At 56.9% G+C, this 23,877-nt stretch overlaps 1 protein-coding gene across 5 annotated transcripts in view; it reads left to right on the forward strand.

Annotated features, from left to right (window-relative positions):
- Nucleotides 1–22,846, forward strand: part of UBR4 (ubiquitin protein ligase E3 component n-recognin 4) — a 132,923-nt gene extending 110,077 nt beyond the window's left edge. For 3 of the 5 annotated variants that reach the window (XM_081574941.1, XM_081574943.1, XM_081574942.1), the window contains 15 exons: nucleotides 136–263; nucleotides 1,163–1,270; nucleotides 1,804–1,923; nucleotides 2,903–3,093; nucleotides 3,496–3,669; nucleotides 4,179–4,278; nucleotides 7,766–7,984; nucleotides 8,798–8,911; nucleotides 9,805–9,947; nucleotides 10,305–10,430; nucleotides 11,877–12,071; nucleotides 14,463–14,687; nucleotides 19,026–19,116; nucleotides 19,878–20,040; nucleotides 22,259–22,846. In XM_081574941.1, the coding sequence (XP_081431067.1) occupies nucleotides 136–263; nucleotides 1,163–1,270; nucleotides 1,804–1,923; nucleotides 2,903–3,093; nucleotides 3,496–3,669; nucleotides 4,179–4,278; nucleotides 7,766–7,984; nucleotides 8,798–8,911; nucleotides 9,805–9,947; nucleotides 10,305–10,430; nucleotides 11,877–12,071; nucleotides 14,463–14,687; nucleotides 19,026–19,116; nucleotides 19,878–20,040; nucleotides 22,259–22,323 (2,162 nt within the window). In that variant the 3' untranslated portion in view covers nucleotides 22,324–22,846. Of the gene's footprint in view, nucleotides 1–135; nucleotides 264–1,162; nucleotides 1,271–1,803; nucleotides 1,924–2,902; nucleotides 3,094–3,495; nucleotides 3,670–4,178; nucleotides 4,279–7,765; nucleotides 7,985–8,797; nucleotides 8,912–9,804; nucleotides 9,948–10,304; nucleotides 10,431–11,876; nucleotides 12,072–14,462; nucleotides 14,688–19,025; nucleotides 19,117–19,877; nucleotides 20,045–22,258 lie in introns of all 5 variants that reach the window. The other 2 variants (XM_081574939.1, XM_081574940.1) reach the window with 1 other exon arrangement.
- The last annotated feature ends 1,031 nt before the right edge of the window (nucleotides 22,847–23,877 follow it).

Raw genomic sequence — 23,877 nt, forward strand, 5'->3', positions numbered from 1 at the left:
CAGGAGCAAGACAGTGTAGTTTCCCATCCAGTACTGACCGCCCGCGTTGGCTGTGATGTTTATGAGAGACGTGGTGAAGAGAAGCGCTGTCAGCCTGGACGAGGGCTGTGCCTCATTCCCGGCTCCCTCCCTCAGATGAAGAGGAGGACGAGGAAGAGGTGTACAGGATGGCCGGTGTGATGGCGCAGTGTGGGGGCCTGGAGTGCATGCTGCACAGGCTGGCGGGCATCAGAGATTTCAAGCAGGGACGCCATCTTCTAACGGTGAGTCGGGGGCGGCAAGGTGGGGCCAGCCCTCTTCTTCGGGAGGGGCCCCTGTGGACGGGCTGGCCACGGCCATTCAACCCTCGGGGGCAGCATGGCGCCACGGACCAGAGCCCGCCAGGGGCCCACCTGGCCATTTCCTTGGCCCTCCACGCTTTAGGTTCCTTCCCCCAGCGCTTTCTTCCTGGCCCCCTCCTCCCGAAAAGCCAGAGTGATAGCAAGCCTTCTGCTGTTTCTTTAGTCACCCGTGGAAACCAATGTTTAATCGTCTTTCCACCCAAAATTGCACTTGTGTCAGTTATTATTATTGTTACTATTATTTAAGTGGGTTTTGTAAGTAACTGTAAATTTTTGGTAGGATTTTGTTTGGTCATTCATCCAGCTATCTCATAAGTGAGAAGTATACAATTGTAAAGGCACCATGCATATTGCACTATTATTTCCCACCTCCAGGGGACATGAGAACATATATTAATTATTATACCCATGCATTCAATGACATGCATGGTTCTGAGCTCCCGTGGGCCACGAGCTTTGGGATCTTTTTGTTTACTATTAGTTCAGAGTATGAGTTAGTACTGCAGTTTCCCCCAAGGTAACAGAGCATCACCTATTCCACTAGGAATTGGTGTCACTTCCCTGTCTGAGAGGTGGTAGAGGCAGACCCAGGTCATGGGACCTACAGCTAGAGAACTCTGCTGTTTCAACGCCAGCCCGATAGGCGACCCCAGCCACCTTATCGTATCCCCCTAAAGAAACGTCACCCTCTGTGTATTTCAGGAGGAGTGTCTGCCAATGGTAACAGACCCCCCACCCCTCTTGGGACACTTCTCTCCTGCTTGTTTCCACCTCCCCACTGTCGGGTGGGCTCGTGGACTCTGACTGGCTTTTCCCGTCAGGTCCTGCTGAAATTGTTCAGTTACTGCGTGAAGGTGAAAGTCAACCGGCAACAGCTGGTCAAGCTGGAGATGAACACTTTGAACGTCATGCTGGGGACTCTCAACCTGGTAAAGAGTGTGGGCTGCAAAAGCTGAGGAATGAGCAGGGGTGGGGGAAGACATCTCACGTCTGCCCTCAGATGAAGTGGGTTTGTGACCTTTGCAAACCTCTCGTCTGTCTGACTGACGGGCGCAGAGGCTTGAATTATTCCAGCTGCCCCTTATCCCCCTGCTGGCTCACCCCTGCCGCTGCCATAGCACACGGGAGCATCCTTGTTTCTTTCCTGAACTCAGAAGCAGGAGGAATTTAGTCCCTGCAGCAGTCCTGACTGCACCCCAATGGGAAATTGGTGCCACTCACCTTGGGGCAACCAGAAAAAAACCAAAATGTTGTTTTCACTGTCCTCAAAAACCCATACACTGTCTCTCTCTCTCTCTCCGCATGCCCATGCACACATGCACGCACGCGCACACACACACACAGTGTGTGCACAGATTGTCAGGAGTATGAGGTCATGAAGAGCACCCTGGAGGAGGAGACCCCATGGGCAGTGCCTGGTCGTGGCCTCCTCCTCCACGTGACTGGCCCCCTCCTCCCGCAGGCGCTGGTGGCTGAGCAGGAGAGCAAGGACAGTGGTGGTGCTGCTGTGGCCGAGCAGGTGCTTAGCATCATGGAGATCATTCTGGACGAGTCCAACGCTGAGCCCCTGAGTGAGGACAAGGTGGGTGGGGCCAGTCTGTCCATCCACAGGCACCGTCTCGTTGCCAGCCACGGGCTTACTTGGGTCTAGCTGTGTCAGCCAGGAATGATCGAACCTTCTCAGCTCGTAGGAATGGCAACTGATGGTAACATCATTGCATCGAAGCCTGAAATCCGTGGATTCAGAGGAAACAAAGCAGCTGGTCCAGCTGATAGACAGGGGCCTCGGTGCAGCCCCTCATTTCACAGTTGAGGATCCTCCAAGCCTAGAGAAATGAAGCGAGCCGTTTGGTGTCACATAGTCGGTTACTGTATAGTTAGAAGCCTAGAACTCAGGTCTCCAGCTCCCAGCTCAGTTTCCCTCCACTTGGCGCACCTGTATATTCCTGTGTTCTTGTTGGTGCTGACGTTTTGGCTAGAGATACGACCAAATGAATACCAGGGAGCCTACATTGTCCTGGGGAAGGGAAAGCCTGCGTTGTATTTTGACCACCTCTGTGGCTATGCTGCTAAGTCACTTCAGTCGTGTCCGACTCTGTGCAACCCCATAGACGGCAGCCCACCAGGCTCCGCCGTCCCTGGGATTCTCCAGGCAAGAACACTGGAGTGGGTTGCCGTTTCCTTCTCCAGTGCATGAAAGTGAAAAGTGAAAGTGAAGTCGCTCAGTCGGGTCCCACCCTCCGCGACCCCATGGACTGCAGGCTACCAGGCTCTTCCGTCCATGGGATTTTCCAGGCAAGGGTACTGGAGTGGGTTGCCATTGCCTTCTCTGTCTGTGGGTATATTTGACCACTAATAATAGAACCAGCACAGAAACTTAGAAACTAATTTTTGAGGTGGAGCTCACACTGTTGATTATTCCCCAGGAAGTGTTGAGACACTGTTCTCCTGGGGCTACTTCTGGTGGCTCTGATGGAAGTGGATAACCTTTCAGGACCAGCTGTTGGCTGCAGCCAAAGTCCCGGCCATATTAAGAGGCCTTCCATCCTCTCTCCTTGTAGGGCAACCTCCTCCTGACAGGTGACAAAGATCAGCTCGTGATGCTCTTGGACCAGATCAACAGCACCTTTGTCCGCTCCAACCCTAGCGTGCTCCAGGGCCTGCTTCGCATCATCCCGTACCTTTCCTTCGGGGAGGTGGAGAAAATGCAGATCTTGGTGGAGCGGTTTAAACCCTACTGCAACTTTGATAAGTATGTTGCTTAGATTCAGACAGCTGAGAGTCGCCGTGAAAGCCCTGAACTAGTTCTGTGAGACCAAGGAAGAATCACCTGAGTTTCTGTTAGATTTTTGTCTACCAGTCTGGCCTTGAAGGGGCTTGGTCTAACTGGGGAGGCAAAAAGTGAAAATATATTGTGTTAAAGCAGCAACTGGTGAGGCAGAGAAGGCGAGCTGGTTGGAGGGACTCATGTGTGCAAAAGCATGAAAATGGGAAGAGAAGGTTGGGAATTGGGGGAACGTGGCAGAGAAGAGGGAGCATGGCAGGAGGCAGGTGGCAAAGGTCTTCTGTTACGCTCAGGAGTTGGTGCTATAGGATTTTGAAGCTTGTGAACCAGGAGAAGGACGCGATCAGCTTTTGCTGCTCTTGCCTCCAGGTATGATGAAGACCACAGTGGCGATGATAAGGTCTTCCTGGACTGCTTCTGTAAAATCGCAGCTGGCATCAAGAACAACAGCAATGGGCATCAGCTGAAAGATCTGATTCTGCAGAAGGGAATCACCCAGAGTGCACTGGACTACATGAAGAAGCACATTCCCAGTGCCAAGAAGTAAGCAGCGCCACCTTCCTTCCCCGCTTCCTGGTACTTTCACTCCATCATCGTCTGGGCATCCCTTAGCCTTCCTTGGGGTTGCCCTCCCCTTCTGGAAACTGTCAGGGTGACCATGCAGCCCTTGGGGCTGTGGGAAAGGATGGCAGTTTGTTGGCTTCTATTTCAAGTACTCACTTCTTTTTTAAAGACTTGTTTGTTTGGCTGTGCTGGGTGTTAGCTGCAGCATGCGAAATTTTTAGTTGCTGCATGTGGGATCTAGTTCCCTGACCAGGGGTCGAACCTGGGCCCCCTGCTTGGGGAGCTCAGAGTCTTAGCCACTGGACCATCAGGGAAGTCCCTCAGGTACTTACTTCTCCCTGGTTTCTCAGCTGAGCTGGGTGGTCCTCTATGATTCTTTACAGTACGCTTGAAGGTGAGGTCACATGTAAACAAGCCAGAATCACTGGCCGGTTTCTAGGTGGCCTTTGCCTCTCTGGCCTGCTCATAACCCTCTCTTTGCTTTGCAGTCTGGATGCTGACATCTGGAAAAAGTTTTTGTCTCGCCCAGCCCTACCGTTCATCTTGAGGCTTCTTCGGGGGCTGGCCATGCAGCACCCTGCCACCCAGGTGAGTGACCGGCATGCACGGGGGCCTTATTCTGGAGCAGGACGCGTCGTGTGAGGGAACCACACCCTCTCTGCTCATCTCCCACGACCGAGTGAAGGTCACCGCCTCGATCAGCCTTGAGCCGGGAACTGCCCTAATGTATGAGACTCCCAGAGTAGACGGACTCTCAGAAGTCACCTGGTTCATCTCTCTGTGTGCAGAGAGGGTTAAGTTACATTTATGTTTTCCTCATTCAGCTCATTCTTATGTGGGGCTTCGTTACCTCACGGCTCAGCTGAGCAGCATTTGTGAGGGTGTGGCTGGCCAGGGGGTAAAAGCTGACTTCTGGGCGCAGTCCCCGGGATGTTTGTAACACCATCGCTGCCGTTTTCTGCCCTGGGCTGGCAGCCGAAAACTCGGTTCTCAGGGAGGCCCACCCTGATACTCACAGATAATAATTGACCCAGACAGGTGGCCAGTCTGGATTAGCTTTAATTAAACTTGTTGAGATAGCTAGTTTCAGATGCAGTTGTTAAGAAATATTACAGAGACATCGTGTGTCGCCTTTACTTAGTTTCTCTCAATACTGCATCTTGCAAAACTGTAGTGAATTATCATAGCCCGGGTATTGGCACCCGTGCATTCTAGCTCCAGGACCGCTCCGCCACCACAGGGCTCCCGCTCGTGCTCCTTCACAGCCACGTCCGCCTCTCCGGGCAGCCACCGCTCTGGCCTTCATCCTCCTGGCTTTGTCCTGTCGAGGATGCCGTCGACAAAATGGAATCAAACAGCATGTAACTTCTGGGGACTGGCTTTTTTCACTCAGCGTAATTGTTCGGCGGTTCATCCTGATTGTTGTGTGCGTCGGTAGTTTGTTCCTTCTCGTTACTGACTAGCCCCTGGTGGGGATGCCCTGTGGCTGTTTAACCGTCACCAACTAAAGGGCATCTGGGTCGTTGCCATTTTGAAGCTATTGTGAATAAAGTGGACTAATTTCATGTGGAGGTTTTTATGTGAGTAAGTTTTTATTTCTTTGGGTTAAGTGCGCAAGACTGCAGTTATGTTGGCTTGTGTAGTGGTTGCATTATTTTGTTTTACAGGAAACTGCCAGACTGTTGTCTAGAGGGGCTGCCCTGCTTTACTCTCCCCGCAGCAGAGTCTGAGTGATCCTGCTTTATTGCATGCTTGCCAGCATTTGGGGGTGCCACTGGTTTTTGTTTCAGCCATGCCGATAGATGTAGGGTGATGTCTCGTGGTTTAATCTGTACTTCTCTGATGGCTAATGACACTCATTGCACATCTTTTCATGTCTTTCATCTGTCTTCAGTGACATGTATGTCCATATTTTTGCCCCATTTCTGGTAGTAGTGTTTGTTTTTTTGATGTGAGTTTTGAGAGTCCTCAGGGCTCCTTTTTTGATGTTGTTATTTCAAGTAGTCTATCTTGAGTTCCACATTCTCATTTAGTGATGTTTTCTGAAAACTCATTCCAAAAATGTGGTTAATTGGCCACAATAAATATCTTCCATATGTCTCACGCAAATAGCTATTGTTTTCCACTTTTCTTCAGTTTAGTAGTAATTGTCATAATCAGTGTATCTTTATGGATGATTCTTCCTGCATAATCATTTTCACTATTTTTCCCCCCATCTTTGTAACATCGTTATTTTGAATGTGGATAAATCAAGGGACAGAATTGTAATTTGACCAGTGGCAACACATTGACTTGAGAACTCTGTTCATTGGGTCCCAGGCTTATTCTTAGTTACTAATTGGATTCTTTTTTAAAATAAGGCTTCATCTAGGTAGATACTTGGCATTCCTGCTTCTGACCACTCACGTCTTTTTCACCACGAGTGTGTGTCGTACCTGTCACGTACCTGAGCTATGCTAGGCTGAAGCAACGTTGGCGAACGAAGCAGTCCTCGTGTGAGTCCTCCAGAGCTTGCTGTCTGGTGCAAGATAGGGCCCAGGATGTAGGCTTAACAGAGCATGGCATAAATGCAGGGTGGAAGGGGTCAAAGGAAAGGGGATTTCTAAGAGGAGAATATGGTGCCTGCAAAGGCTCAGAGGTGAGAGAGCTAGAAGCGTTCCAGGAAGTGAGAGCAGTTGCATGGGGGGAGGCCTGGCAAGAGTTGGCGCTGGAGACATCAGCATGGGTCCACATCATGTTCCCCAAGGAGAGCAGTGTGTGGTATCTCCCAAGGGTGGTGCCCCTGGCTATTCCCTGGAGGATGAATTGCGGGGTGATGACATGGGAGGCGGGAAGGACAGTTTATCAGCATCTAGGTGAGAGCCCCTGGTGGCTGAACTCCAGTTAGTGAGGTGGACTGTGAATGGATTCCACAGCGATCTGGGGGCGGAGTAAGTGGGGTTTGCAGATTGATTGCGCGTGGGCAGTGAAGGAGCTGGGCCAGTCAGGAACTCTGCTCAGTGCCTGGGCTGAGTGACAGTGGGTGGTGGTGCCACTGAAAGAGATGAGAACTCGGGGATTTGGAAGTGGGTAAAGGGAGGAGAGTCCGTGATACTCGATTATTAGTGCGTGGTCTGTCCTGACCAGAGTGTAAGCTTCAGGCGGGCAGGGCGTCACATGCATGGGTGTGCACGCACAGTAGGCACCCCGTGTATGCCATTCAGTAGGCAGTTCAACTACAAGTTCAGCGTTCGGAGTTGTTGAGACGTGCGCTAACCTGTCGTGCTGAAGAACAAAGTGGACACATACCTGCTGTGAAGCTAGATTGATGAGCTAGTGACTTGAGTTGATTGCTGAACTTTCACGTCACAGGTTGACTTTGATTTCGGTTTATTGTTGGCTATGTAGTGATTGGTGACCTGGGGAGTGGCAAGGCCTCATGGCAAGCAGACCCGTCTGTCCTCAGCACAGTGAGGCGCTCACACCCCTGTGGGTAGCAGGCTGCTGTCGTGTAGCACCTGCCAGCATTTTTAAGCACAGGGTTTTTTGGTTTATATTTGTTTCTTTCTAAGGCGTTTCTTTTTCCTACTCCCATGTGTAGTTGTACATCTGCAGTACTTAGGTTGAGAAAACTCCTGTGCTCCTGGGTTTGGTGGGCCCTGGGGGCCCCAGTTGCAGCACTCAGCACAGCCCCCACCAGTGTCGGGGGCCACCCCTGCTCTGCGCAGTCGCTGGGTTTCCCACTGAGGCCTCATTCTCCGAAGTGTCTGACCTGAGGCCCTTTCACTTTCACTGTGCTGGGTGCTTTATGTATGTTACCTAATTTAATCATCACAGCAGCCCTGGCCTGCCCCCATTTTATAGGCGGGGGTATTGAGGCTGCAGAGTGTGGTGACTAGTTGGGTTGATGGCAGAGCCTAACCTCCTCCATTTGTCCAAATCTCTTGAAGTATAAAATCAAAGAATCTGATCGAAACCAAGCAAATGATGTGAGACTGTGCACGTTGTGTTTATTTTTTTCCAACCTTGAAGCTCCTGAGAAGAACACTTGCCTGAGTACTTGGTGGCCTTCAGCTCTCTGGTCCCTTCTTGGCAGGTTCTGATTGGAACTGACTCCATCACAAACCTGCATAAACTGGAGCAGGTGTCCAGCGACGAGGGCATTGGGACCCTGGCCGAGAACCTGCTGGAGGCGCTGCGGGAGCACCCCGGCGTGAACAAGAAGATAGACGCAGCCCGCAGGGAGACCCGGGCTGAGAAGAAGCGCATGGCCATGGCCATGCGGCAGAAGGCGCTGGGCACGCTGGGCATGACGGTACCCCTGCCCGGGGCCCCTCGTGTGGACAGGGGGGTGGCTGTGGGACAGTCGCGTGTACTTGGAGGTTCAGGAGCTGGGGTCGGGCATGGTGAAGATGCAAGCCGGGAGGTGGGGGGTGGGAAGGTGGGGTGCAAGGCACCATGCCCGACACGTTGCCTTAGAGATGTGACTCTCATTGTTCTGCTCTGCGGAGAAGACTCAGAGGCTAAACGGCTCAGATTTACAGAAACCTTAAAAATGGTGATAACCGTTGTAAGATTTTGTTTAGGCCCTCGTGTGGGTCTGTGAGGTTGACATTATACCCATTTTTCAGATAAACTAATCGGGGCTGAGAGGTACAGTAAGCAGGCCAGGGCACATATCTGCTACGCAGCTGGCAGGCGTTTGAACCCAGGTCTGTGTGACGTGGGGCTCTGGGTGCTTCTCACTGTCCCACCGTGGAGGAGGCTGCAGTCCTGTGAGACCTTCTCCAACTGGCGAACTCGGTGTCAGCAGTTTTAAAACTCTCATGGGAACAGTAAATGAATCATGCGCTGCAGCCCAGGCCTGGTCTTGCTGGTACAAAGAGAGGGGCCTTTCTGGTGGCAGGCGGCCCCTGGCCAGGGTTCCAGCTGGATGGTTTCCTCTGCTTCAGTGGTTCCTGTAGAAAGAGAATAGCAGGAGAATCTGGGTCTGTACCCTCATTAGAAGCCAACTAAAGAGGATTCCTTTCAGCACAGCCGTCCTTTTCGTATGTGGAGGGTCAGCGTGTGCCCGTGGGGAGGGTGGGCAGCAGCCCCGTCTGACCTGCTCCCTGGGCCCCCCTTGCAGACCAACGAGAAGGGCCAGGTGGTGACGAAGACGGCGCTGCTGAAGCAGATGGAGGAGCTGGTCGAGGAGCCGGGCCTCACGTGCTGCATCTGCAGGGAGGGCTACAAGTTCCAGGTGCGCTGCCGGGCCCCCGCCCGAGGCCCTCGTGTTCCTGGGCCAGAGTCAGGCCTCACCTCCGAGGACCAGCTGTCCTCTTCAGAGGCGGAAGGCAGACTGATCTGAACAGTCCCCAGCAGCAGCAGCAGCAGCAACTGCCGCTCATTAAGTCTCTCCCTGTGCTAGTCCCTGGGCCCAGAGCCCTTATGTCAGCTGGGTAGCTTTATCTTTAAATGTGTAGTGAAAAGCCCTCATCTGTGGATGAGGAAACAGTGCACGTAGCAAAGGCAGAGTTCTAGGCCACTTCAGAGCCGGGGCTGTTAAAAGACACCACGCTGCCTCCGTCCAGGTGACCTGGTGAGAAGGTCGGGACCTCAGCTTTTCCGGTGCCACCAGACTCGCTTTACCGCCCGGGAGCAGCACAGCAGGCGGCAGTTTGCTGCCCTGAGGCCTCAGGGGTGCCCTCGTCCTCTCCAGCTTGAGCTGACCACCCCGCTCCCCAGCCTGCTGACCGGCAGGCTACCGGGGCACAAGGCCTGTAAGTCCCGAGGTGACACAGGCTCCTTGGGGCTTTCTGGTCAGTTTTGAAAAACAAGTGACTTACCAAGAAGGTGCTTTTTTTCTTCATTTTCAGATGAATGCAGCGAAAAGAAAAGGACAGTTCAATCTTGTGTTTCTGCCCCTCTGTCTGCACAGCATCCACCTTATTTTGGTTGCTCCCCACAACCCTCATTTCACCGGGGCTGTGCCCCGCCAAGTGCTGAGCCAAGAGGCTGCGGGGCTCACCGTCCTGTACTCAGGAACACAGCCCCTTGTGGGAATATAGGCCCCGGGGTTCCCTCTGCTCTGCTTCCCCTCCTTCCAAAGCCTGCCGTGGAGCTTCTCACCTCTCCTCCTCTTTGTCTTTGCAGCCCACTAAGGTCCTGGGCATTTACACCTTCACCAAGCGGGTCGCCTTGGAGGAGATGGAGAACAAGCCCCGGAAACAGCAGGGCTACAGCACCGTGTCCCACTTCAACATCGTGCATTACGATTGCCACCTGGCTGCCGTCAGGTAGGCCTGCTTCCGGCAGGGAAGCTCCCACAGGCCTCCCCCCACGTGTATTTCTCTCCCAGACCTGGGTGACTTCAGGGAGCAGGCGACTTGCTGGAGGCCTGGGACGGGGTGGGGCTGCCAGCCCTGAAGTTTTAATTCTGTTCCTTGGGCTTTGGGAAGTAGGGTGTCCTGCCTTCAGCCATATAGGCCCCAGAACCATTCCTGAGAAAATGCACTTGACTTACGGCCCAGGGCTGGTGAGAGCAGTCTTGCCTACCGGAGGCTGTGGGGCTGGCATTGACCATCTTGTGGTTACAAATGGCTGCTCCTCTGTAGAATCAGTAGTCACTTGTGCCTGCTCTCCTCCGTATCCAGGCTGGCTCGAGGCCGGGAAGAGTGGGAAAGTGCCGCCCTGCAGAACGCCAACACCAAGTGCAATGGGCTCCTTCCCGTCTGGGGGCCCCACGTCCCCGAGTCAGCTTTTGCCACTTGCCTGGCAAGGTGAGTGTGGAGCATGGGGCGTGGTAGAAGAGAGGAGGTCGGGACTTCCCTGGTAGTCCAGTGGTTAGGGTCTGTGCTTTCACTGCCAGGGGCACGAGTTCAGTCCCTGGTTGGGGTACAGAGATCCCTCGCACTGCGTGGTGTGGCCAAAGAAAGGTGGAGGGGGGTTCCCAGGAGATGGAGGAAGATCAGCCATCAACTCAGCCCCGTCATTGGAGACCCATGTCCATCCTCACTTGCTCATGGGAGCCGCCTGGAGCAGAAGTGACTCTGCTGGGAGGAGCCTGCACCCTCAGCACCTTGGGCCCCAGGTGGAGTCTCTCGCTTTCTGCTGCCTGCCCTCCTTTGCTGATCTTAGGACTCAAAACACAGGTCCCCTGACTTGATCCTCGAGGCCAGAATTTCCCAGAGTTGACTTCTATTTCTTTGAGGTTTAAATAATGAAAATAACTTAACGGCTTGGGGAATATCAGGCTCCCTTCAAAGCTGCCCTTGTCCTAAATCCAGAGGGGAGCAACAGAGCCCTCTCTGAGGTCCTCGTCCCTTACAGACGCCTAGGACAGCGGAGTGCGCCCTGAGTCCTGTTGTTGAGCTCAGGGATCAGGTACTTGGCGGTGATGATGATGCCAGCCATACTGGGCCATTGAACTGGTCACCGTGTGTCATTGTTACACACATTCTGCAGGTGAAGAAAGCGAGGCCCAGAGTTCACCGGGCAGAGCCCAGGTAGATGGTGAAACCTTTTTTTATGGAGGCTGCATAGGTGCTTCTTATGGATAGGTCACCTCGGCAGAGTGGATAAGTCCTACATTTCTTCTTCTCAAACGTACTTCTAGTTGTGGTCACAATACGTTCTACGACGTTAGTTTCTCCAGGAATGGGTCCCCACACCAGTGTGTTATCAGAGCGGGGAGAGCGTCCCATCGAGTCACAGCAGCAATGAGAGGGTGCCGTGCTCGTCCCAGCAGCAATGAGAGGGTGCCGTCACAGTGAGAGGGCGCCGTCACAGTGAGAGGGCGCCGTCACAGTGAGAGGGTGCCGTGCTCGTCACAGCAGCAATGAGAGGGCGCCATCACAGTGAGAGGGTGCCGTCACAGTGAGAGGGTGCCGTCACAGTGAGAGGGTGCCGTCACAGTGAGAGGGTGCCGTGCTCGTCCCAGCAGCAATGAGAGGGTGCCGTCACAGTGAGAGGGCGCCGTCACAATGAGGGCGCCGTCACAGTCAGAGGGCGCCGTCACAATGAGGGCGCCGTCACAGTCAGAGGGCGCCGTCACAATGAGGGCGCCGTGCTCGTCCCCCGGCCCTGCCCCCGTCCTCGAGTCCCCCTGTCGCCCCCTGTCTGTCGGTGTGACCTTCACACCCATCCGGCCGGCGGGGGCTCTGCCTTCCCAGCAGGGCTTCGCTGTGGAGCTTGCTTCCACTTTGCCATCTGTCCCCTTCTCCCAGGCACAACACTTACCTCCAGGAGTGCACGGGCCAGCGGGAGCCCACGTACCAGCTCAACATCCACGACATCAAGCTGCTCTTCCTGCGCTTCGCCATGGAGCAGTCCTTCAGCGCAGACACGGGCGGGGGCGGCCGGGAGAGCAACATCCACCTGATCCCGTACATCGTGCACACCGTGCTCTACGTCCTGAACACGTGCGTATCCCGCCCTGGGCGGGCCCAGGCCCCGTCGCGCCGTGTTCAGTTCCAGGACAAGCGCTGGACCCTGCGTGGCATTCATTGAAGTAGGAATGTCTGCCTTTTTGGAGTCACTCAGAACGAAGCAGTAGGGTGGCTTCCTTCTCCAGAGTAGTCTCATCTCCCTCCGAGGGCTGCGTCCTAGGACTGATCTTGGGCCAGGGTGGGAGCCGGGACTGGGAGAAGCCAGACCATCGAAGCTTCTGCTTCAGGGTAGCCCCTGCTTGTGAGACTGTTCCCTTGGGTGTGGGGGCCCTGGATCAGGGCCAGAGCAGACAGGCTGTTCCAGGTGAGGTGTCACAGCTGGAGGACGCGGCAGGACCACGGGCCTGGTATTCAGTAAGTGGACACTGGACTTGCTGTCCCTGTTTCCTCTCCAGTGAGTGAGGCTTCTGGCCACTGTGAGGGGAGAGGGCTTGTTTATCTGGGAAGGTCGGCTGAGAAGGAAGGTCACCTAGAAAAAACCCAGGTGTCTTCACCTGTGTGTACACTGGGAGCGGTTAGGAAGCCCTGAGAGGGCAGCGAGTAGGGAAGCAGGCAGAGTCGTTCTGCCCTGGCTTAAAAAGCCAGCTGAGAGATGGAATGTGCTTAGCTCTTCGATTTGATTGAAATGGCTTCACGCCTTCTAGTGAGAGTCTCACATCCGTGGGGCAGGTGCTGACAGGTGGAGAGGCTGAGTACAGTCCACTCAAGGCAGCTGCACTCAGTTTAGGCAACGGAGTGATCGTTCTCTTGCTCTTCCTGGTCTTCAGCAGAGTGCTTTTCTCCTTCCCTCCCATTTCCCCGTGAGGTAGAAGGCTGCTCTGGAGACTGCAGTCTTCACTGTCAGAGAGGCGCTGGCGGGTCTCCACCCATCGTGACCTCACCCGCTCAGCTGTTTAGACCGAGGAAGCAGCCTGCGTTGTTGCCAGCCCGAGCGTCCCCACCACCCTCGCCGTGCCTCGGGCCCAAGCAGCGCTCTCCACCCCGGCCGTGGGCCTCTGAGGGCCCTTGTCTCTTCTTGGCAGCCGTGAGGTAGCTGGGGCTCCCCTGTTCTCCAGGGAGCAAAGCGGACCTAGAGAGGCCACGTGGTTTGCCTGGTGGAACAGAGCCCGTAGCCTCAGGCTTCTCCGCGTCTCCCACGCCAGACGCTCGTAGCTCATGCTCAGGCCCCTTAGCTGGGGATGGAGTGACCTGTGTCCAGCTGTCTCGGTCAGTGAGGGCCAAGCCAGCAGCCACACGGAGAGGCACTGCCTGCTTCCCTCACCGGCTCTTGGCGTGTGAGCTTGGTTGCGGGGCTGGCTGGGCAGGGCTCACCGCCTGTGTATGTGAAGGCGGGTGGTCACACGTGCCATGAGCCAGCAGAGTTGAGCGGCTCCTCAGTGGCTCGAAGCTTCTGGTTCCCGAGGCTCAGTCTAGTGTTCCTGCTCCATTGCATTCCACCCGTGGAGCAGAAGAGGCCATGCTGCCTGTGTACCGTCTGGCAGTGCCATCTGCAGACCTGGCGACCTTGCGTCAGTGCCCACTGGTGTCGTGCTTTCATCTCCCTCCCTGAAGTTCAGCTGGGGCAGCAAGACTCCGAGTCTGAGAGCGCCTCCCAGGGCCCATCCAATGGCTTGCGGAAGCTTCCTGGCGGAGAGAGTGGGGATCCACGCTGGGGAGGTGGAGCCAGGCGGCCCGGTCAGAGCCCAGTCCCTCCCTGAACACTGAGATGGTAGCTGTCTTCCTGGGTGGTTGTGAGGATCGAACGAGATAGTCTCAGAGTGCACCTGGCGTTGAAGTTGATCACCGTTGTTACTACACTTGAGACAGGCGTGAGAACGAGAAGCAGGGCTCACCTGGAAGAACAAGTCTAATGAAGGACCCCAGATCCTTGAGAGAGCAAACCAGAATAGCTTAGGGAAGACGCCGGGTGCAAATGCCATGTGAACAGTTAGCTGTACTGAGACGCCTGGAGTGGGGGACAGTGGGCCGTGGGCTCAGTCAGAGACTCCAGAGTCACCAGACCGGTGACTTGAGTCACGTCACCTCACCCCCCAGGCCTTCAGATGCCCTGGTAAAGAGGTGCTGGCTGTCATCGTCCAGGGCCGTCAGAACACTTGGATGGTGGAGTGTTTGTGAAAGCGCTGGTCACGTGCATACTGGAGTTGTGTGGAGCTGTACTGGGGGTGGGGGGCGGGCAGGATGCCATCGAGAAGGACTTGGGGGCGGGCTGCTCCGCTCAGAGAGGGGCAGGGGGAGGCGGCGCAGCAGCGCTCCGTGAGCGGCCTGCCCAGGGAACCTCACGGCGGGGGACCGAGCACACCCTCGTCCCCTCCTGCTGCTCGGGCCTGCGTCTGCCCTGCTCTCAGGGCGGCCCCTTTCTTCCAGAACCCGAGCAACGTCCCGAGAGGAGAAGAACCTCCAGGGCTTTCTGGAGCAGCCCAAGGAGAAGTGGGTGGAGAGTGCCTTCGAAGTGGATGGGCCCCACTATTTCACTGTCCTGGCCCTGCACGTCCTGCCTCCAGAGAAGTGGCGAGCCATCCGTGTGGAAGTCCTGCGGAGGCTGCTGGTGACCTCTCAGGCCCGGGCAGTGTCTCCAGGGGGAGCCACCAGGTCAGTACTCGCTTCGGGAAGCATCTGCTCAGGAGGCTGTCGCCTGGGCTCTGAAAGCCGCTCTGTGGAGGAGCTGGCTGAGTGTTGTGTGCTGAGAGGAGGCACGCTCGTTTGCCTTTGGTTGGCCCTGACCTTGCTCAGTCTGTCTTACCGAGAGTCTCGGCCTGATGGCTGGCAGGTGCCTGCCACCTCTGGGGCCGGTGTTGAGCCTCTGGAAGTGGAGCTGAGCTCACCTCTGGGAAACCACCCAGGGAGGAAGCCAGCCAGGCACCGGGTGAAGCCTCTCAGGAGAAGAGTCCGGGCTGGCAGGCGGCTGGGACAGGTAGCCCAGTTTTCCGAATCTTGCTAGTTCCTTGCTAGTTCCGGCTTAAACTAGCAAAGCCTCAGGGCATGCTCGGGAACTTCTCTTCTGACATTAGAAACACCGTCATCTCCCTCTTTGGTCACATTCTTCTCCCGTCAGCCCCGCGCTCCATGAGCCTTTCCTCTGTCTCTGCCATTGGACACCTCCCGAAGAAGGAGGGCATTTCAGGAAGGAAGTGGTCGTTTTCATGACCCTGTGGTGTGATTTGGGTCATCAGGGAGGTGTCTTGAGGGAAACAACTGCAAATGATAACATGGATTATTGGGCCTGCATGGATTGCCGCGTGCCAAGGGGGCCCCATGACACGCCTCTTGGCCCAGGGTGGCCCCAGCCATCTGCGCGCTCAGGCTGCAGAGTAGGGTGTGGGTTGGTGGCTTGCTTCTGCCCCTTGAGGGAAACCTGCTTCGCTTTGGGTGGGTCTGTCTTCGTGTATCTAGGATTCGAGGGGACATTTCCAACAAGGGCACAGAGGAGTAGCTTTTAGGCCCCGGTGGCGACACACCACGCGGAAACAGCCATGGGCCTGAATCTGCAAACCTGGTGTCTCCACCTCTGTCAGCGTCGGTTTATCACGTCGCTAGTTCTAGGCACCTCGTAGCCCAGAGAGCAGGTTGGAGCTCTGCTGGTGGATCCAGCCTGCCCCGGCCTCTGTGTAAGAGCAGGAGGGGCTGGTACTATTAGAGTCCTGCCCAGCCCCCACCTCCATTCCAGACCGAGCACTTCCCAGGGTTTCCCAAGAGCCTGAAGCATTAATAGTTAGCTTGCTTTGTTGTTGTTCAAGAGCCGCTCAGGAATCCTAGCACTTAACTCGCTCCTAGGAATCAAAAAGTTAGATGTGGGAGAGGCTGAGTGGTGGATAAGCCAGGCTCGGCCTGCGTCCATAGCGCACAGAGGGGCTGTTCACTGGGCACAGGCTCTCAGTGACAGGTGTGAAACCCGAGCCCGCAGGAACTGGTGGCTTTCACTTAGGAGACTGGGATTCATTACTGTCCCAGGCAGTTAAGGAAAAGCCGATTTGGTCACAGCTTAATTAGGAAATCCAATGTGAGCTGGCTCGTGAGTTGCCATTTTCTCTGTAGCAGGTTAGTCACCTTCACTAATGAGCCTTAAATAATTAAGTCGGGCAGGGCCACCCCGGATTCTTGCCGTCAAAGCAAAAGGGCTCTGAGAAGGAGCAGCCCAGGTGAGGCATGGGGGTGTGAGCAGCGCGGCAGAGCAGTGGGACTCCCCCGAGGGGGGTCCCCTGGAGGCTGGGCAGTGCTGCTGGCAGCGGCTTCATCCTGAGTCCATCGTTGGGGGGAGGCGGCAGATACACAGAATCTAGGAATTTGCACGAAGTTGCTTTCTCCTGCGGGTTTCACACTCAGGAAAGAGTTCTTCTGTGAGGAACTTGCAAGCGTTTAAGCCTGGGACTTTGCTAGGCTTCCGTCAGAGCCTCTCCTGTTACCGTCTGCCAGCGCACAGACCTGCAGGGAGAGAGCTCTCGTCCTCGCCTCCAGGCCCACCCCGCAGCAGGTCTCCCTTTGTTCCTTCACTTTGGTTAATAGCTTAAACATTTACTGAGTATAGGTGTGGATGGCCTGTCCTGTGCTAGTTAGTCCCTCCGCTTGAGGCCCATACGTACAGTGTGGTTTTAGCCTCTAAATGAGTAACATCTGTGCTTGTCTTATGAGTCTAGCATTTATAAACACATGTGCGTGCTGAGTCTGGTCCCTTTGGTTGCAGGCTCTGTTTCAAGGGGTAGAGTCTCTCTGACAAGGGCTTCTCTAGCCTTTGCAGGCAATGCCTGTCCTAGGTCTCGAGTCCTGGCGCTGGCGCTTCACTCCCTGTGCGGAGAGGACTGGTCTTCCTGGATTTCACGGTGGCTCTGCCTTCTGTAAACATTCCTGAGACCCAGAGCATCTGCCGAGAAGGAGGTGGACACTGTTGTCACCCGCATCCCCTGGTATTTCTGGCTGGTCTCCAATCCTGAACTGAATCACTGGATTAGGTGACAGTGATGCTGGTCAGGAACCCCAGGGGTGTGGTGAGCAGCTCCAGGATTACGCTAGGATTTAGGAGGTGTTGGGGTGTTTGCAGCTCCCATCCCAGTCGTCACTGTTGCTCAAAACCAGCTTTCCACCAGCTTCTGTTTTTCAACACGGCACGTGGTTGATAAATTACTGTGTGTGGCTACTTTAGGTCAAAATTCTCCTGGTGGGAACTTAAGGGCTGAAGCAGAGCCTTTGTTTCGTCCCTCACTTACTAGATCCCGTCAAGTTTGAGAGCATGTGTGGGGCTAAACCCAGGGAAGCGCGGGCTCCGCCTCGTCTCTTGGGGGCAGTAGCCTCTTGGCCGCTGCGCGTGCAGCTCCCTTTCCCATCTCCCCTGACTCGGCAGAGTCATGGCTGAGGTGCCTTGCACGGGACATCTTGTCATGTGGTGAATGAGCCACGGGCCCCAGCGCCTCAGGAGCTCTGGCCCGGGCTGCTTTCCTCCGAGAAGATGGCTGAGGGGGGCTGGATCGAGGGCCGTGACTCCCAGGGTCCCCTCTGAGAAGATGGCTGAGGTGGGGCTGGATGGAGGGGGGCGTGACTCCCAGGGTCCCCTCCGAGAAGATGGCTGAGGGGGCTGGATGGAGGGCCGTGACTCCCAGGGTCCCCTCTGAGAAGATGGCTGAGGGGGGCTGGATCGAGGGCCGTGACTCCCAGGGTCCCCTCTGAGAAGATGGCTGAGGGGGGCTGGATGGAGGGGGGCGTGACTCCCAGGGTCCCTTCCGAGAAGATGGCTGAGGTGGGGCTGGATGGAGGGCCGTGACTCCCAGGGTCCCCTCCGAGAAGATGGCTGAGGGGGGCTGGATGGAGGGCCGTGACTCCCAGGGTCCCCTCTGAGAAGATGGCTGAGGTGGGGCTGGATGGAGGGCCGTGACTCCCAGGGTCCCCTCTGAGAAGATGGCTGAGGGGGCTGGATGGAGGGCCGTGACTCCCAGGGTCCCCTCTGAGAAGATGGCTGAGGTGGGGCTGGATGGAGGGCCGTGACTCCCAGGGTCCCCTCCGAGAAGATGGCTGAGGGGGGCTGGATGGAGGGCCGTGACTCCCAGGGTCCCCTCCGAGAAGATGGCTGAGGGGGGCTGGATGGAGGGCCGTGACTCCCAGGGTCCCCTCCGAGAAGATGGCTGAGGGGGGCTGGATCGAGGGCCGTGACTCCCAGGGTCCCCTCCGAGAAGATGGCTGAGGGGGGCTGGATCGAGGGCCGTGACTCCCAGGGTCCCCTCCGAGAAGATGGCTGAGGGGGGCTGGATGGAGGGCCGTGACTCCCAGGGTCCCCTCCGAGAAGATGGCTGAGGTGGGGCTGGATGGAGGGCCGTGACTCCCAGGGTCCCCTCTGAGAAGATGGCTGAGGGGGGCTGGATCGAGGGCCGTGACTCCCAGGGTCCCCTCCGAGAAGATGGCTGAGGTGAGGCTGGATCGAGGGCCGTGACTCCCAGGGTCCCCTCCGAGAAGATGGCTGAGGGGGGCTGGATGGAGGGCCGTGACTCCCAGGGTCCCCTCCGAGAAGATGGCTGAGGTGGGGCTGGATCGAGGGCCGTGACTCCCAGGGTCCCCTCCGAGAAGATGGCTGAGGTGGGGCTGGATGGAGGGCCGTGACTCCCAGGGTCCCCTCTGAGAAGATGGCTGAGGTGGGGCTGGATGGAGGGCCGTGACTCCCAGGGTCCCCTCTGAGAAGATGGCTGAGGGGGGCTGGATTGAGGGCCGTGACTCCCAGGGTCCCCTCTGAGAAGATGGCTGAGGGGGGCTGGATGGAGGGGGGCGTGACTCCCAGGGTCCCCTCTGAGAAGATGGCTGAGGGGGGCGTGATTCCCGTGGTCCCCTCTGAGAAGATGGCTGAGGGGGGCTGGATGGAGGGGGGCGTGATTCCCAGGGTCCTTCCCTTGGGCTCTCTCCTCGCGAGCCTCCTCCCTGGTCTCCACAGACCTGAGATGGACTCTTTTCCAGGCTGACAGACAAGGCGTTGAAGGACTACTCAGCGTATCGCTCTTCTCTTCTCTTTTGGGCCCTCGTCGATCTTATTTACAACATGTTTAAGGTGAGGCGGCCCCTGGGAGCGTGGCTGGGCTTGGCAGGCATGTGGACGTCTGTGTGGGTGGCTCTGGCCCTGCCTTGGCCTCCGGCTCCACCAGCTCCCCCGAGAAACAGGCTGCACCCACCCATGGGGAGGGTTTCCAGTGGCTTAGACTCAACGTCCGGGACTCCATTTGTACCCACAACCAGTCTGTCCCTGTGACGCCCGTCTCCTGCCGTTGCAGACCGTCTTCTTTGGGCAGGTTCCCCACCCCTACCCCCAAAGTCAGCCTTTAGTGTTGGTTGCTCTCGTCCCTTTCTTTGGACCAAGTCCGTTGCCTTGTGCGAGTGTAACTTATGCCAGTCCAGCTTATATTAGCTTGGCCAAAAAGTTTGTTCCATAAGATAGTGCGGGAAAGCCCGAATGAACTTCTTGGTGACCCTCATAATAGGGTCCCGCTTCTCTGCCTTGAGAGACTCAGAGGCTGGCTTCCTCCATCATCTGGGTGAAACAGCTCAATTAAAGTGTGGTGACGAGTCCCTCTTCCTGGGGAGTGCAGGTGTGGAAGGTGTGGGGAGGAGAGAACGTGTCACCTGTCGAGGCTTGTAGGTTCCCAGGACTCACGCCTGAGAGGGGCTGTGAGAGGGGTGATGGGAAGCGGTGTTGCTCTGGAGGCAGAACACGTCCCCCAGGAGAACATGGGTGTGGTGGGCGGGTGCGCCTCCTCCCTGCCTGGGCTGGGGCCCCGTGGGACCGCCTGGCCCGTCTCCTGCTGCCTCTTGCAGAAGGTGCCGACCAGCAACACGGAGGGAGGCTGGTCCTGCTCTCTCGCCGAGTACATCCGCCACAACGACATGCCCATCCACGAGGCCGCCGACAAGGCCCTGAAGGCCTTCCAGGAGGAGTTCATGCCCGTGGAGACCTTCTCGGAGTTCCTCGACGCTGCCGGTCAGTGTCAAGGTTTTTCATCTTTCACCGACCGTAGGGGGGCTGGCCGTTGCTTTCATCTTCTTACACGGGGAAAAACGGGGAGAACCAGCCTGTGGGTGACCACCACGAGGTCCAGGAGAGGTGTGTATCTGCCAGGTCGCTGCTTCACAAGATGCAGCCGTGAAGTGGGGCTCACTTCAGCCCAGGCACTGTGTCCTCGCGCACACACCTCCCCAGTACGCAGGGCAGCCCAGTGTGGGGTGGAGCTGTGGCTCTCGCCATTTTACAGGTGGGGTAACCGAGACTTTGGTGATTAAACAGGCCCCCAATGGGAATGCCTGGAAAAATCACTAGAGCCCCTTTGGCTTCCTGACTATTTACAACAGTTCAGAGAATTAACATGGAGCTTGCCTGTCTTCCTCCTGCCTCTTGGGGATCCAGACATCATATGTCACAGCTGCCCCCCAGGGAGGTGTGGATGCTACCAGCTCTGATTCTTGAGGTAAACAGTAACTATCGAAGGAGGGCAGAGAACGTGTCTGCTCGTAGGCATGGGGCAGCACCTCGACCTGCTGTCATGCGAGACGGCCTCAGACAGGTCCTCATCCCCCAGCTGGGAAAACTGACGTCCATTGTTGTCTCCTGTGGACAGGTTCTGTAGGCAACAAATCTGTCACCCTAATTGCAAACATTAAACTTTGTTTGATTTCATGACACAGCAGGTGACAGCAGGGGGAGGGGCCTTGGGCGGGTGCTGAGGAAACCCACTAGGAATGAAGGCCCCGCGCACCCTGAGGCCGTGGGCACGGCCGACCTTTGCACGGTGGGGCTCCCAGAGCCAGAGCGCGGGGCTGCGCCTGCCTCACTCCTGTGGGCTGGTGCCCTTTTTGCCTCGAACTTATAATGGAAATCTTGTCACATGTAAGAGCAGGAACAACATCTCCCCTCATTGCCCAGTCGAGCGCAGGCCTCTGCCGGCATTTGCCAGGCTGTCTTCTGGGAGGGAAACGCTCACGTGTTGGAGGGTGCTCCATGTGAATCCCTCTCTCCGCCGGCAGGAAGTTCCCCGCCACTCGGGCCCGCCTTCCAGGCCAGCCGTCTGTCGCAGTGGCCCCGGGGAAGCCCTGCTGGACGTGCCTTTGCGGGTCTGCTGCCTCTCCTGTCGTCTGGTCCTCAGGGCTTGGCACCGCTCACCTCCATTTCTTTGTTAACTTTACTCGATGCTCTCAGGAGAGTCTTTTCAGCCTAGATATTTCACCTTGGCCGCACTCTTTGCTTTTCATTGGGAAGCAATCCTGACTGAGAGTAGGTAGCCTTGTGTCTGTGTCCTTAGGGCCCAGCACCATGCCTTTCATCCAGGGTTCTGGGGAGCATCTACAGAAGGCAGTGCGAATGGCGGAGTCTGAGCCAGAGGAGGAGGGGGTGGGCACAGGAAGGAAGGGCTTCAAGTCAGCCCCGGGCAGGGGGAGCAAGGCCCGGTCAGCCTCTGCCCTCTCCACTCGGAGTGCAGACGTTCACAGCCTGGCTTTATTGCTTTGTTCAAACTGGTAAAAAACTTCAGAACACCAGGCACGCCCTCTTCAAACGCAAGGACAGAAACACCTTCCAGAACCAACAAGAACTACTGGGAGCCGCTCTCCCTCCGTTAGCAGGGCTGCTGGGAGATGCCTCCGTCTGAGCGTCACCAGGCCTGCGGGTTGACAGCCCCTCGTTGGTCAAATGTGAACCCTGTTTGTGAGCGAGGGGCAGGGCTGCAGGGGCCCAATGCTGTGCCCTCGGCACTTTCCCAGAACTGGCCTCATCTGATCCCTGGCCCCCCCATCTGGCGGTGGACGGAACGGAGCTCCTGGGCTCTGGCCGCTGGCACCAGGCCCTGGACCGGGGTTGGGTCCCAGCCCCCGAGGGCGGTGGGGTCGGCCTTTCTTTGGCCTCCACTCCAGCTGAGATATGCTGAAGGCCGCAGACACGCTCTCCAGAGACCCTTCCGTCGTGCGCTGCGTCGCCGTGGACTTGCAGGCTTCTGCAGGGTCCAGGGACCCAGGTTTAGCATCTCCACTCCTGGGAGATCACAAGCGTGGCGCCCCTGAGCGGCGAACGAGCGTTTCCTTGGTTACCGTCTCCCGGCCGTCTCTGGGCTCCGCCGAGCAGCTGGTCGGAGCTTGTCGGAGGACCGTGTGTTCTCCACAAGGGCTGGGCCATGCGTGCCGCGGCTGAGCAGCCCCTGCCTGTTTTCCAGGTCTCTTATCAGAAATCACGGATGCAGAGAGCTTCCTGAAGGACCTGTTGAACTCAGTGCCCTGAGCCCCACGCAGAGACCGGTTGACAGACGGAAGCTACCTGCCTGCACCCTCGGTGCCCCTCCTCCTGTGCCATCCCCTGGGGCGTCGCCTCACTGCCCCCCCCACCCCCTTTCTCCTGGAGTGGCTTGGGATCCTAGGCTTCCTGTTTTATCCCGTGTGTGGTGCGCTAGCTCCGAAGTTGTCTGTAACCCAGGCTGTTGAAGGACTCGCACATCCTTGGGAGCCACGCGTCGTCCTGGCCCCCTGAGCCCCTGCGTGTGCACACATTGAGAAATAAACGGGTGACTTCATCCACGTTGGAAAGGAAGGTGTCGCCTGTGCGCGAGCCCCTCGGTGACACTGGCCAAGTCCGTTTCCTTGCCTGCACGGCCCTTCCCGGCATTGGCAGGGAGCTCTGTGTGTATCACGTTCGCAGTCTCTTCTTGGCGCCGAATGGAGCCTGTCTGTTCTCAGCCAGCAAGTTGGGGCACCACGTTTGACGGCTGTGATCTTCCCTGAAATAAATGCCTTGGCTTCTCTTTTCATTGTTTGGGCCTGAAGGGCTGGAGCCCAGAGACACGTGATTTTCTAGTCCCCGGCCGAAGGTGGGCTCAGCGCAGTCGGGTCCTGGTCTTTCTGTAGCAGAGGGTGTTGGGCATTCGAATTGGCAATCCTTTGGCGACGTCTGCAAGGTTGCTACATTGGGAGAGGCCTGAGGCAGACTTAGAATGACGAGGAGCTGCCCCTTACTGAGCGCCTTCTCCGCTAGGCCTGTGTGTGTGTGTGATTTCCAGGCACAGACCTCCGCTCCAGCAGCGCCCGGCTGGGGGGCCTTGAGCAAGTGATGCAGGCAAGGCTGGGGGGCCGGGAGCCCTGCTTCCCCACGTTGGTGGGCAGCAGTGCTCTCCTCGAGGCAGCAGGTCGAGCTGCTGCCCAGATCGCAGGGCAAGGCTGATGCGACTGTGGGCTCATGGGGAGGGAGAGCTTGCAGTGGCTGCCTCCTTCAGCTCCCCGAGGGCCACTCTCTCCTGCCTCCCCAGTCTCGATGTCCAGTTTATGTGGCTTCCCGCTCAGGCCAGACCATTTGGGACAGAAGGCACACCTAGGCGTCTTCAGAGGACTCCCAGAGCCAGGACTTCGTCCCTGCCCGAGCCCCGGGCCGGGCACCACGGGCAGACGTGAGTGTCGCGCCTGGGGTGTCGCCAGGGAGATGAAGGCAGTTTGTTGCAAGAGCCGGGCTGGAGGCCCTGGCAGGCGAGCACGAGTGTGAGCTGAGTGTGCGGGGGGCACAGGCGTGTGAGTGGGCAATTGGGCTTTCTGAGGGGCCGACGGGCTCGGGGGAGGGGACAGCGTTAACTTGGCGGCATCGGGCACCCATGCCTTCATTCGCATCTCAGCTCTGCCCCTCGATGTCTCCACACTCGCCCCCCGTGAAACGCAGTGTCGGTCTCTACTGGGTAGGATGGTTGCTCAGTTTACATGAGTTTACTTGCTGCCCTGTAGTAAGGACATGACTGTCCTTATCACTGATGAACTTATTTGCAGTCTGTGGAATCTTGGCTTTAACAGACTCCGC

Source organism: Giraffa tippelskirchi, chromosome 3 (genome assembly GCF_054371585.1).
Source record: "Giraffa tippelskirchi isolate mGirTip1 chromosome 3, T2T-mGirTip1v1.2.pri, whole genome shotgun sequence".
In the NCBI taxonomy this organism is placed as follows: domain Eukaryota; kingdom Metazoa; phylum Chordata; class Mammalia; order Artiodactyla; family Giraffidae; genus Giraffa; species Giraffa tippelskirchi.